This window comes from Trifolium pratense, linkage group LG2 (genome assembly GCF_020283565.1).
Source record: "Trifolium pratense cultivar HEN17-A07 linkage group LG2, ARS_RC_1.1, whole genome shotgun sequence".
NCBI classification, from domain to species: Eukaryota; Viridiplantae; Streptophyta; class Magnoliopsida; order Fabales; family Fabaceae; genus Trifolium; species Trifolium pratense.
In genome coordinates this window covers 36,932,958-36,946,145 of record NC_060060.1, presented here as the reverse complement: position 1 = coordinate 36,946,145, position 13,188 = coordinate 36,932,958, and the positions used below count along the sequence as shown (strand labels likewise).

The window sequence follows — 13,188 nt, the reverse complement described above, 5'->3', positions numbered from 1 at the left end:
TACGATTAATATAAAATACATAAGTTTCAATACAAATTTATTATTTTAAACTTCTGTGCAAGTTAGAAAAACTCTTTAATTATTGATGGCAAAAGATGGGTAGCTTTTTCTTCTACCAATAGAATAAAGTTGAAGAACAGTCTTGGAAACCACGTTCAACTTCCATTGTCTTCAATGGAGGTAAACTCCACTCACTAGGATTGAAATCCAACAATGAGTTCAAAACTTGGTCTGCTGCATCATGAAAAGATTTGTCCAGCCTTGGATCAGGAACCATAACAACAGACCTACAAGACATGTAACAAACAAAATTCAACAAATTTATACTACTCATAATTGCACGAGTGTTTAATCAAAATGTAATGAAATGAAATTGATCAAGGCAAGAAATGGGTGGTAAGAAATCGGAACGCGCAAACATCGTCATAACCAAGTGTTCTGAGGGACCACACTGGATGCCATCCTAGCTTGACATCAAGATCAAATAAATCATAGTATAGAACGCGATAGGTCAGCAAAGCGTGAGCGGACGCGGAGAAGGATACACCAAAGACTTTGGTCTAACCCTAACGGGAATAAGCAACAACGAAATGACAAGATGGGGTGTGCCGGGCACCCCCATTTAAAAAAAAGGGTCAAAGGTTTTGGGCCTGTAGCTTTCCCCGTCCCCCCTTGGTCGGGTGGTGCTTGTGTGGGGGGTGTGCCACCTGAACCTGAAATCGGGCTTGAAGCTCTCGCCTTACCAACGAGCCGACAGTACGATTCTTACTGGAATCAGCTCCAGTCCTACAGCTGGTGAAATTGATCAAAAGCATGTCTTTGTCTTTCTCGGGTTTTAACCGTTCACCACGACATATACATACATTAACCCATTAACAGAAGCCTTCTTCTCATGAAGTGTTTATTGAGAGGAAAAAGATATTGCTTAAAAATTAAAATAAAAAAAGAATGTGAAGGTTAAGAAAGAATTCACAGACTGCATTTCACTAACTGCATTTGGCTGGTTAATATTATCAACTGTCACATGAAATCGGTTGACAAATTCAAACATAGTCATTGCAATAAAATAAAGACAATGGAATCAAATTCACAGTCCAGCTTCTGACATTCATATTTCAGGGTTCTTTACGCCTCATAGAAGCAGGTAACAAACATTATTATGAGCCTGTTTGGATAAATAAGTTAATTAAGCCCTTATAGATAAGCACTTATCATATAGTAAATGCTTATGCCTAAGCTATTACGATAACAAATTATAAAATAAAGTCAAATTGTTTTTATACAAGCTATAAATTGTTTTCATAAGCTATCCTAGTATATATGAAAGATGGAAAGAACCCAATGAACATATAAATGTTTTATAGATGAAATCAGTGAGTATAGAAGAATTTGTTCTGAGTACGGGAAGCAAAATTTTTAACAATTCCAAATCACCAGTCACCAATATATTGCTTATAGAAATAAGCAGCTTATGGAAATGTCATAAGTTGTTTTCATTAGCTTCCAATCAGTCTCAGATGTGCTTACGCCAATAGATAAACTTAAATCAGTCCTATATCAACATTTGTTTATAGTGTATATGAAAGAGGGAAAGAGAAACGAAAAAGCCCAGTGAACATATAAATGTTTCATAGATGAAATCAGTGAGTATAGGAAGATTTTGTTCCGAGTACAGAACGTAGAAATTTCGTCAATTCCAAATCACCAATATAAACAGATGATGTGCATACACTTTTATACTATCTGAAACTGATAGATGTAGCACTATATTACGTGCTCATTCTACTAAACGTTGACATGCTTTGTATACCACAGTATGTTATGAACATATATTGAGCAGCTAGTAGGTGCCGTAGTGGCGGGGTTACCAGTAGTTAGGTGCACTGCAGCTAGTATATAAACAGGTGATGTGCAATCATGAACTCGGATGATTAGTTAACTCATCTTTTTTCATCTTGTTTTGTCATATATGTTAATTAAACAACGAAACAGAAAATAAAAATATTATTAATATTGAGTGCTTCAAACCACTTACATCCCAGCATTTTTAGCTGAAAGAACTCCAGAGGGTGCATCTTCAAAAACAAGTATGTTACTTGGATCTACTGGTCCACTCTGTTGAACATCAATGTATCATTAACTAAAACATCACAACGTATGATAACAAACTCAACAAAGAAAAGGCATAATTGATCCTTGCAGACAAATTTAATTTAAGTTTACAAAATTCATTAATTGCTATACCTCAAATCTCTTGGCTGCAGCAAGAAATACATCCGGTGATGGCTTGCCTTGTTTAACTTCAGGGTCATCACCAAGAACAACATGATGCATCAGAGAAAACAGTTCACCGTGTCTTTGCATTTTCAATTCAAAATATCGCCTGTGGGAACTGTGGGGAAAATTGAAAAATCAACTTTCTATAGAAAGTCCTTCCAAATACATTACAAGGAAATAATCTTTTTTTCCTTAACCCAAAGGAAAAGGTAAAAGACCAAAATTAACACGAGATGGTTGAAATGTACCCAGTTGCCACAGCAATCGGAACTCCTTTTGCATGTAGATGCTTGAGTAAACGACTAGCACCTTTGATAAATGAAAAGCAGACAGAAGAACATCAGCATATAAAAAAAGTGGTAGTCTGTGTCATACGCAGTGCATATGACACATATTAAATTACTTTGCATAACAAATTAGTAATCCAGTCTTTTCAATTTGACAAGCTACCTATATGCCCAATAAAAAGATACTTAAAAGAGCCTATACATAGCAAGAAGATTTAATGTTGGATGATTTTTATATGAGCAAAATATGTACAAACTCGCATGTGGAAAATTTCTTTCAATGCAAAACATTTTGAGGTGCAGAAATATAATGTTGCAAAAATTTCGTGCAGAGAGGAACTCTACACCCATGTCTTAAATAATCAGTTGCTCCAAAGCATACTAAGAAAACCAACATTTACATTTCAAAAAATGTCTACATGAAGCCATTAAGAGTAAGAAAATTATAATTTCATATCAAACACGTTTATCCAAATATGCCAAATATATACAGCAGTAGGTAGCAACAAAGTCATAGTTGAAACATGCTATATAAGGTTTTATGAATTCAAAGATCCAAGGTTACAAGTTCTGAGGTTCCACAAATATTATGATGATGAACATGTGACAACATAATAATTTCACAATCCAAGTAGGTCCATATTGAGATAAATCTTTTCGGATTTCACCATGTGTGTCGAAAGAAGAAAGAAATTGAAGTTAAAAGACTGCAAAAGTTGAGCAAAGAGTTATCACAAGTTAAAGTGTTCAACTCTACAAGGCGAAGATCAATTACATATCTTTATCCAATAGCGTAATTGAGGGGAGAATCACTGACTGAACACAGAGAAGTAAGGAATGAAAGAGTTCTGCTATTTGTTACGAAGGTTTTCCAGAAGAAATGTATGACTAGATACAAATTCTGTTTAATAAAGAACTAAGTGGGAATCTTTACAAATTATCTTACTGAAACTAATAAGGAAAAAAATGAACTAAATGGTAATATTTACAAAATTGCTCCCAAAAAAAACCAATAAAATGGGTGCTAGGATGATGTTTCAGTCTTTCAGAAAAGTAGATAAATCCTTATAAGTTAGGAAAATAATATAAACATGTAAGAGTGTTACAGATCAGAAGTGGAGAAAAAGATGAGATTATACAGCTATTAGCAGAATCTGCAGATTTGAACGAGTCGTTATTATCAAATCAGCAATAGATATTAGATAATAAAGCACAGATGACTTATTCTGAAGGGTCTTAAAAGACATTGAAATCACATTTACTTAAGCACAGGCACACAGCAAATAGAAGATGTGGCATGATGTTTTTCTGTACTTTCAAACATTTGATTATCAATACATGCCAATCTATACAAATCAACAAAAACATAATGAAATATCAGCAACCATTTTACAGTAAAAAAGACTATAAAAACAAATCAATTTATGATTCATTTTCTAATCATGTACTATTATTAAAGCTTTCAATTTATCAGTGTCACCAACACTTCTGGTCATCTGACACAACACCCGTACATGTTCCTGCATTCAATTTATTCCTTTTCTTAAATTATTACTAGTCTCAACATGTAAATGTATTGTCAAGTTTGGTGTACATGTCTGTGTTAGTACCAAGGTTGTCAGAATTGCGAGTTTGTTCAGATCGAAAAAGGATAAAAAGATCGCAAAACCTAGAATCGTAACCAAAATCAAAGGATACTACTCAATTAATTTTGTAGAATCCAAAGGGGATAACAAGATCGCAAAATTGAAGATCGCAGTCAAAATTGAAGGATTCTACTCATAATATTAAATATATTATAAAGTGAAACTACTCAAAGTTTGAAATCTTAAAACAAACATAAAATAACCAAGTCTCAAATCTTAAATATAAAACAACCAATTCAGAAAGCTTAAACATAAACAACCAAGTCCACAAAATAATTAAAGCCTAGATGCTAAATCAGATCATGAATGCACCAAATTTTGCAGTTGTTTTATATACGTGTTGAAACCTCAGACCGGGTCAACTATTACTCCGATAAAAAATCATCCAAATAAAAAAAAATCGGTAGAAACCTACTGAAATTGTAGGATTTTACTAGGATTTTGCATAATTTTCCAAATTTAAAAGCAAACAATATTGATTAATCTTTATGTTGATTCAATCACTGTTAATCGATCCATAATTCCATATACCTGGCATAAGCTCACTTGTTGGAAACAAACTCTGCAACATTGATTCTCTTTCTACAAGAAATTGCTCAGGAGTTAGAAAATCACTGATTCCATAAGCTTCAACAAATACCTTTGCAGCTTCATTTGCTTTCATTCCCATCATCTTTGCCCTGACGGACCAATTAAAGGTTTTATTGTATCTAGCAAGAAAAATTTGCTGAACTTCAGTATAGAAATTCTCTGTGTCTGCAATAACATCATCATCAAGTTGGCAAATTAACAAACACCTTCTCTTCATGATCCGTGTAATGTAAAAACACAAACTACGTGATTTCATTAAAAATTGAGTGTACATTGTAAATTACTACATACCGAGCAAGAGACCGTCCATGCCAAAAACGATATGTGTGATTGGCTTTCTGATACCGGAGGGATTGTCCATTTGCACTATGATCCGACGACACAGGAAAGTGGAAATGGAGATTGAACCTACACTTGTGCCTCTCCCACCGCTGAGTGCTTTCGATCAGAATCATTTTAAAGGCCTAGTTTATTACTCCAACTTCCATTAATTATTATAATACTACTAACTTTGAATCCGATTCAGAAATTTTTTTAAAAAAGTACACAGCATGCTTTCTTATTTTAATTGAGAGAGATGCTCGTGTATGAAATGTGAAACATGCGTTCTTCTCATCCTTCATTCTTTAATCATTATCACGTGGGGCGGGCGCGGGACTGTTAAATTTCACAAAACAGAATTTCCCTCTCACGTGTTCAAAAATTTGTGTTTTCTCATAGACACAGTTCCCACCAAAAACCATTTACTACTCTCAAACTCCAAAATTTAAACCCATCAATCCGCGCTACACTTTCTCCACCAATCAAAATCAAGCATTTTAAATCCAACGCTCCATCTTTCAACTTCTTCACTCGCACGGATCGCTACTAATCCAACGGTCACAAATACTTACTCTAACCCTATATAATCTCCCAATTCTCTCATCACAAACACAAATCATTTTCTGTTCAATCGCAAAGAGAGAAGAAGAAAGCGAAAGAGAGAAAATCAGAGCTATGTCAGGAAGAGGTAAAGGAGGAAAAGGTCTTGGAAAGGGAGGAGCAAAGCGACATCGTAAGGTTCTTAGAGATAACATTCAAGGAATAACAAAGCCTGCAATTCGTCGTCTTGCTAGACGTGGTGGTGTGAAGCGTATCAGTGGTTTAATTTATGAAGAAACTCGTGGCGTTCTCAAGATCTTTCTTGAGAATGTGATTCGTGATGCTGTTACCTATACTGAGCATGCTCGCCGTAAGACTGTTACTGCCATGGATGTTGTTTATGCTCTCAAGAGACAAGGAAGGACTCTTTATGGTTTCGGCGGTTAGAAAATTGGGGGTTTCTTGATTTCTTAGGTAAAATTAGGGTTTCTTTGTAGTTTGAAATTTCAATGTTGTAATTGTACTTGAGCTTTTAGCATTAGCGATTGTTTTTGCTTGCTCTGAGTTGTTAGTTGTTGATTTGGAATTTCAATATACTAATTAATTACATGAATTTTAGTTCTATTCAATGATTTGTTGCGATAATTGGAATTCTTTAGCAATATTTGAATACTAGCGATACTGGTTGTGTCAAAATAAGAGAGTGAAATCTGGGTTTCTTACTAATGCACAGGCTTAATTTTGAGGTAGTTGTGAAATCTTTGAAACTTTGCAACAATCGTTCTTGACTTTGAAATTTAATTTAAATTCTGATTAAATGTTTTAAATGTAATTTCACAATCTCTAAAATGGTTGTGACTTTGCGTTAGATTGTTGGTATTGCTACCGAGAGTACCGATTCGGGTAGAGTTGGTTGGAATTAATTAAAATCTAACTAGGAATCTTTTTTATAAATTGAATGAAGTTAAATCAAAATAAATTGGATAGAAAATACGTTTTATTATATGAGAATGTGCAATGCACTAATGCTAGCAAAGAAATGCTGCTTGATTAATCCAATTGAAAGTACATGTAAATCTGTGTTTTGCTTCGTATGAATATAAGAACACGTATATGATATATCCATCAGCAATGTATTAGCTCAGATCCTTTAAATAAATGGGTAGAAGTTTGATCTCTGATTTTTGTGTACGAAGTAACATTATAACAAAAGAGGGCGCATTTTTCCAACATGTGTTTTCTTGGATTATGTCTCTAATCATTAATAGTTATACTGCTTTGAACATGACAAGTAAAAAGGAACAAACAACTTTCAAAAAAATGAAACTTAAAAACCAACATTGTAATTCATTCATCCCAATGATCCCATTATGAGCACTAAAAAAACCCGTCATAAACTGTCCAAAAAAAGCTCATTATAAAATCAGTGTCATTTTAGTTTCAATGTAATCAGCTTACCTACAAAACCGATATTGAATGTAAAATATTTTCACAACCCAATATTGATTGTGGTAATCATATTACAAAACACAAGAATGTAATAATGTAGTTAGCACAATACTGCATGAAAATGGATTAATTGTTCATTTTGTTGGACAAAAGATGGGCAGCTTTTTCTGCTACCACTAATTGAAGGACAGTCTTGGAAACTCACGTTCAACTTCCATTGTCTTCAAATGGAGGTAAAGCCCACTCACTAGGGTTAAAATCCAACAATGAGTTCAAAACTTGGTCTGCTGCATCATGAAAAGATTTGTCCAGCCTTGGATCAGGAACCATAACAACAGACCTACAAGACATGCAACAAACAAAATTCAACAAATTTATACTAATCATAATTGCACGAGTGTTTAATCCAAATGCAATGAAATGAAATTGATCAAAGCAAGAAATGAGTGGTAAGAAATTGGAACGCGTAAACGTCATCATAACCGAGTGTTCTGAGGGACCACACTGGATGCCATCCTAGCTTGACATCAAGATCAGATAAATCATAGTATACAAATATATAATTCAGTTTATTGTTTATTGAGAGGAAAAAGATATTGCTTAAAAATTAAAATTAAAAATAAAAAATAAAAAAAAAAGAATGTGAAGGTTAAGAAAGAATTCACAGACTGCATTTCACTAACTGCATTTGGCTGGTTAATAATATCAACTGTCACATGAAATTGGTTGACAAATTCAAACATAATCATTGCAATAACATAAAGACAGTGGAATCGAATTCACAGTCCAGCTTCCGACATTCATATTTCAGAGTTCTTTACGCCTCATAGAGGCAGGTAACAAACATTATTATGAGCCTGTTTGGAGAAATAAGTTAATTAAGCCCTTATAGATAAGCACTTATTACATAGTAAATGCTTATGCCTAAGCTATCACGATAATAAAATATAAAATAAAGTCAAATTGTTTTTATATAAGCTATAAATTGTTTTCATAAGCGATCCTGGAGAGCTTATAGAAATAAGTACTTATGAAAATGTCATAAGTTGTTAACATTAGCTTCCAAACGTCTCACATATGCTTATATCCATAGATAAAAATTAAGTAAGTCCTATATTAACATTTGTTTATACTCCTAGTATATATGAAAGATGGAAAGAGCCCAGTGAACATATAAATGTTTTATAGATGAAATCAGTGAGTATAGGAAGAATTTGTTCCGAGTACAGGAAGTAAAAATTTCAACAATTTCAAATCACCAGTCACCAATATATTGCTGGTGCAGATGCTTTTATACTATTATACTATATATACCAAACACAGTAATACAGGATCTGATAGATGTACCACTACATTAGGTGCTCATTCCACTGAATGTTGGCATGCTTTGTATACCACAGCATGCTATGAACATATATTGAGCAGCTAGTAGGTGACGGTTATATAGTTTTCTGATTCTATTAGTGCCTTAGTGGCGGTTACCAGTAGTTACACGCACTGAAGCTAGTATATAAACAGACGGCGTGCAATCATGAATTCGGTTGATTAGTTAAACTCAGTCTATCTGTCTGTTATCACTTTTATCTTTTTTATCCTTGCTTTGTCATATATATTTAGCTTAAAAACAAAACAGAAAATATGATTGAGTGCTTCAAACCACTTACATCCCAGCATTCTTAGCTGCAAGAACTCCAGAGGGTGCATCTTCAAAAACAAGTATGTTACTTGGATCTACTGGTCCACCCTGTCGATCATATCAATGTATCATTAACTAAAACATCACTATGTATGATCACAAACTCAACAAAGTTGGAAATACAAGGAAATACAATCATTAATAAAATGAACCCAACCTCAAATTCAAATTAGGTAAAGAAAAGGCATAATTAATCCTTGCAGACAAATTTATATCAAGTTTACAAAATTCATTAATTGGTATACCTCAAATCTCTTGGCTGCAGCAAGAAATACATCTGGTGATGGTTTGCCTTGTTTAACTTCAGGGTCATCACCAAGAACAACATGATGCATCAGAGAAAACATTTCACCGTGTCTTTGCGTTTTTAGTTCAAAATGTCGCTTGTGAGAACTGTAGGGCAAATTGACAAAACAACTTTCTATGAAAGTCCTTCAAGATACATTACCATGAAATAATTCTCTTTTCCTTAACCCAAAGAAACAAGTAAAAGACAGAAAAAAATTAACACGAGATGGATGAAACTGACCCAGTTGCCACGGCAATTGGAACTCCTTTTGCATGTAGATGCTTGAGTAAACGACTAACACCTATGATAAATGAAAAGCAGGCAGAAGAAAATCAGCATATAAAAAAAGTGGTCGCCTGTGTAATACACACTTTAGTAGTGCATATGACACGTCCTAAAGTACTTGCATAGTAAATTAGCAATCCACTCTTTTCAATTTGAGAAGCTAACTATATGCCCTATAAACTAACTAGCTTGGATAACAGAAATTGACGTTGTTCCTAAGTCTAAGTCTGCAATACCTGAGTACAGTTCAATATATATATATATGAGCAACATGTATAGTGAAAAAAAGATACCAAAACAAACCTACATAGCAAGAAGATTTAATCTTGCATAGTTGAAAGATTTTTATATGAGAAAATATGTACAAACCCCGTTGAAAATAGCACATCACTGAATGTGGAAAATTTCTTTCGATTCAAAACATTTTGAGGTGCAGAAATACGTTGCAAAAATTTCGTGCAGAAAGGAACTCTACAGTCTACACCCATATCTTAAAAAGCAATTGCTCCAAAGCATACTGAGAAAACCAACATGTGCATTTCAGAAAATGTCTTTTTGAAGCCATTAAGAGTAAGAAAACTATAATTTCATATTAAACACATGTATCCAAATATGCCAGTAATATACAGAGAAGTAGGTAACAACAAAGTCATAGTTGAAACATGCTCAATAAGGTTTTATGAATTCAAAGCTCTAAGGTTACAAGTTCTGAGGTTCCACAAATATTATGATGCTGAACATGTGACAACATAATATTTTCACAATCCAAGTAGGTCCGTATTGAGATGAATCTTTCCGGTTTTCACCATGTGTGACAAAAGAAGAATTTGAGATGCCTAATGTATTGTTTCAGACTTGCTTAAATTTTAGCAAAAGAAAAAAATGAAGTTAAAAAAAGACTGGAAAAGTTGAGCAAGGAATTATCACAAGTCAAAGTGTTCAACTCTACAAGGTGAATATCAATTACAAGGTGCCTAATGTATTGTTGCGTATTCTTGCAATTCGTTTCGTAATAGTGGACATCTATCTTAACAAAACTAATAAGGAAGTAAAACGAGAAAGAACTAAATGGGTGTGTTTACAAAATTACTCCAAAAAAATCCAATAAAATGGGTACTAGGATGAAGTTTCAGTCTTTCAGAGAAGTAGAAAAATCCTTATAGGTTAGGAGAAGAATATAAACTGTGTAAGAGTGTTACAGATTAGAAGTGGAGAAAAAGATGAGATTGTACAGCTATTAGCAGAATCGGCAGATTTGAACAAGTCGTTATTATGAATCGGGAATAGATAATAAAGCACCGATGACTCGCATTCTGCAGGGTCCTAAAAGACATTGAAATCAGATTTACACACAGGCATGCATTCAGTGTCCATGTCTGTGTTAGTACCAAGGTTGTCAGAATCGCGAGTTTGTTCAGATCGAAAAAGGATAGCAAGATCGCAAAACCTATAATCGCAACCAGAATTGAAGGATTCTACTCAATTAATTTTGTAGAATCGAAAGGGGAGATAGCAAGATCGCAAAATCAAAGCTCGCAATCAAAATTGAAGGCTTCTACTCATATAATATTAAATATATTATAAAGTGAAACTACTCAAAGTTTGAAATCTTAAAACAAACAAAACAACCAAGTCTCAAATCTTAAATATAAAACAACCAATTTGGAAAGCTTGAACATAAACAACCAAGTCCACAAAATACTTAAAGCCTAGATGCTAAATCAGATCACGAATGCGCCAATTATTGCGGTCATTTTATATACAACCGGTCGAAACCTCAAACCGGGTCAACAATTACTCAATCAAAAATTACCCCCAAAAAAATAGAATCGGTAGAAACCTACTGGAATTGCATGATTTTAGTGGGATGTTGCATAATTTAGAATTCTACTCAAGATTCAGATCGGTAAGGCAGAGCAAAATCGCAAAATCCTAGGATTTCACAGTTGTGCTCAAGATTCTAACAACAATGGTTAGTACTTTCTAGTTCAATTTCTAGTAGTACCCAATCAAATATTCTCCATTCTCAAATATCAGTTCTAGTTTCCACATTTAAAAGCAAACAAAATTCCTCAACCTTTTATGTTGATTCAATCTCCATTAATCAATCCATAATTCCATATACCTGGCATGAGCTCACTTGTTGGAAACAAACTCTGCAACATTGCTTCTCTTTCTACAAGAAATTGCTCAGGAGTTAAAGAATCACTGATTCCAGTCGCTTCAACAAATACCTTAGCAGCCTCAATTGCTTTCATTCCCATCATCTTTGCCTTGAGAGACCAATCAAAAGTTTTATTATATCTAGCAAGTATAATTTCTTGAACTTCAGTATAGAACTTCTCTGTGTCTGCAATAACATCATAATCAAGTTGGCAAATTAACAAACACCTTATCTTCATGATCAATGTAATGTAAAAACACAAACTATGTGATTTCATTAAAAATTGATTGTACATTACTTAATACTTACCGAGCAAGAGACCGTCCATGTCGAAAACGACGTGTGTGATTGGTTTTCTGACACCGGAGGGATTGCCCATTTGCGCTATGATCCGATGACACTGGAAAGTGGAAATGGAACGTACACTTGTGACTCTACTACTGCTCGATGCTTTCGATCTGAACTGTTTAAAAAACCTTGTTTATTACAACTTGAATGAATCCGATACAGAAATCAAAAAGGAAAGTTCTGTGATAAAAATAAAAGTAAAAAAGAACATGTGCCTGTGAGAGAGAAGGGACGAAATGGAGTATACACCGACGTTCTTAGCGAGAGAGATGCGTGTGTGTGAACAGTTAAACATGCCTTTTTAATTCAGTAGTTTGATCTGCATAGTTTCTTCTAAATCTAACGGTTAAAATACTATATTCTCTCATCTCTAGCATTAAGGGGTGTGTTCAGTAAGTACAAATAAGTAGCTTATAACTTATAAGCTTGTTTGATAAAAATAATATGTTTTGTAACAAGTTTATCCAAGTAGCTTATAAGGTTTTCTGAGATGTTATTTTAAGTAGCGTATGAATTTCTAGCTTTTTATATTTTATTCCATATTTATCCTTATTATTATTATTATTATTATTATTTTAAATTATAATAACTACCCACTAACTATATATTTTTATGTAATTTTGTTCTTACAATAGCTAAATTTGTCAAACACTTTAATTCTATTCTAGCAGTTTTTGAGCACTTCTCAAATAGGTTATCATATATCGGTTGGCTTGTAACATACTTTTACCAAATAGAGTTTAAATCTATAAACCTACATCTCTCTTCTTTCCCTTTTTTTTTTTTTTTTAAGTTTGAAAAAGACCTGATTGGCTAATTCTCCCAATTGAAAATAAATTAATAAGCTAAGCTAATGTATGTATCTTTAAATACTGGTTCTCACTTCTGAAGTGTAATTTTTAGCACTAGAAATGTTCTGGAATGGGCCTAATGCCCAAATGTTGGGGAAACTTTTCTCTTGTACGGTCGAGTAAGGTCCAATTGCATAACAGTCACAATATCCAACCATATTGTAACGGCTGACCATCATAATGATGAGCATTAACTGTTCATCATGGTTCTCCAGCCATTTTTCGATAGCCATTGATGGCGCTAAACACTAGTCCTATTTGCCAATATGATGTGACATACAAAATTTAACTTTACTCGACTATTTACGTGGGTAGTGTAGGATTTTTGTAGATTCTGAGAGTATGTGGGGTCTTACGTTTGGCTTGTATTTTCATCATTCGCGACATTGTTTGTTTTTCTATATCCATGCATGCACCTCTTGCTTAGAAGTTTGTCTTTGTGAA

The 13,188-nt window shown here is 33.8% G+C and overlaps 2 protein-coding genes and 1 pseudogene across 4 annotated transcripts; 1 reads left to right on the top strand and 2 right to left on the bottom strand.

Annotated features, from left to right (window-relative positions):
* Positions 1–16: 16 nt before the first annotated feature.
* Positions 17–5,709, bottom strand: LOC123907112 (annotated as a pseudogene).
* Positions 5,710–5,726: 17 nt separating this feature from the next.
* LOC123907115 (histone H4) lies at positions 5,727–6,291 on the top strand. Its single transcript, XM_045957223.1, has one exon. It carries the CDS (start codon positions 5,798–5,800, stop codon positions 6,107–6,109), a length of 312 nt encoding a protein of 103 aa, XP_045813179.1. The 5' UTR covers positions 5,727–5,797; the 3' UTR covers positions 6,110–6,291.
* Positions 6,292–6,989: 698 nt separating this feature from the next.
* Positions 6,990–12,273, bottom strand: LOC123907111 ((DL)-glycerol-3-phosphatase 2-like). Of its 3 annotated transcripts, none has more exons than XM_045957219.1 (7): positions 12,109–12,273; positions 11,855–12,003; positions 11,507–11,731; positions 9,337–9,397; positions 9,053–9,200; positions 8,776–8,855; positions 6,990–7,451 (listed from the first exon to the last, which is right to left on the bottom strand). In XM_045957219.1, exons 1-7 carry the CDS (start codon positions 12,186–12,188, stop codon positions 7,319–7,321), a joined length of 876 nt encoding a protein of 291 aa, XP_045813175.1. In that variant the 5' UTR covers positions 12,189–12,273; the 3' UTR covers positions 6,990–7,318. The 3 variants fall into 3 exon arrangements, with proteins under 3 accessions (XP_045813175.1, XP_045813177.1, XP_045813176.1); XM_045957221.1 differs by having other exon boundaries at positions 11,855–12,008; positions 12,109–12,229; XM_045957220.1 differs by having other exon boundaries at positions 11,855–12,219.
* Between the last annotated feature and the right edge of the window lie 915 nt (positions 12,274–13,188).

Excerpts from the sequence above, each read along its gene's own strand:
- LOC123907111 (XM_045957219.1), bottom strand. The coding sequence starts at position 12,188 with ATGTTTAACTGTTCACACACACGCATCTCTCTCGCTAAGAACGTCGGT. Across the intron at positions 11,732-11,854 it reads CATGGACGGTCTCTTGCTCG|ACACAGAGAAGTTCTATACT; the intron begins GTAAGTATTAAG and ends ATGTTATTGCAG. Across the intron at positions 9,201-9,336 it reads CCAATTGCCGTGGCAACTGG|TTCTCACAAGCGACATTTTG; the intron begins GTCAGTTTCATC and ends TTTGCCCTACAG.
- LOC123907115 (XM_045957223.1), top strand. The coding sequence starts at position 5,798 with ATGTCAGGAAGAGGTAAAGGAGGAAAAGGTCTTGGAAAGGGAGGAGCA.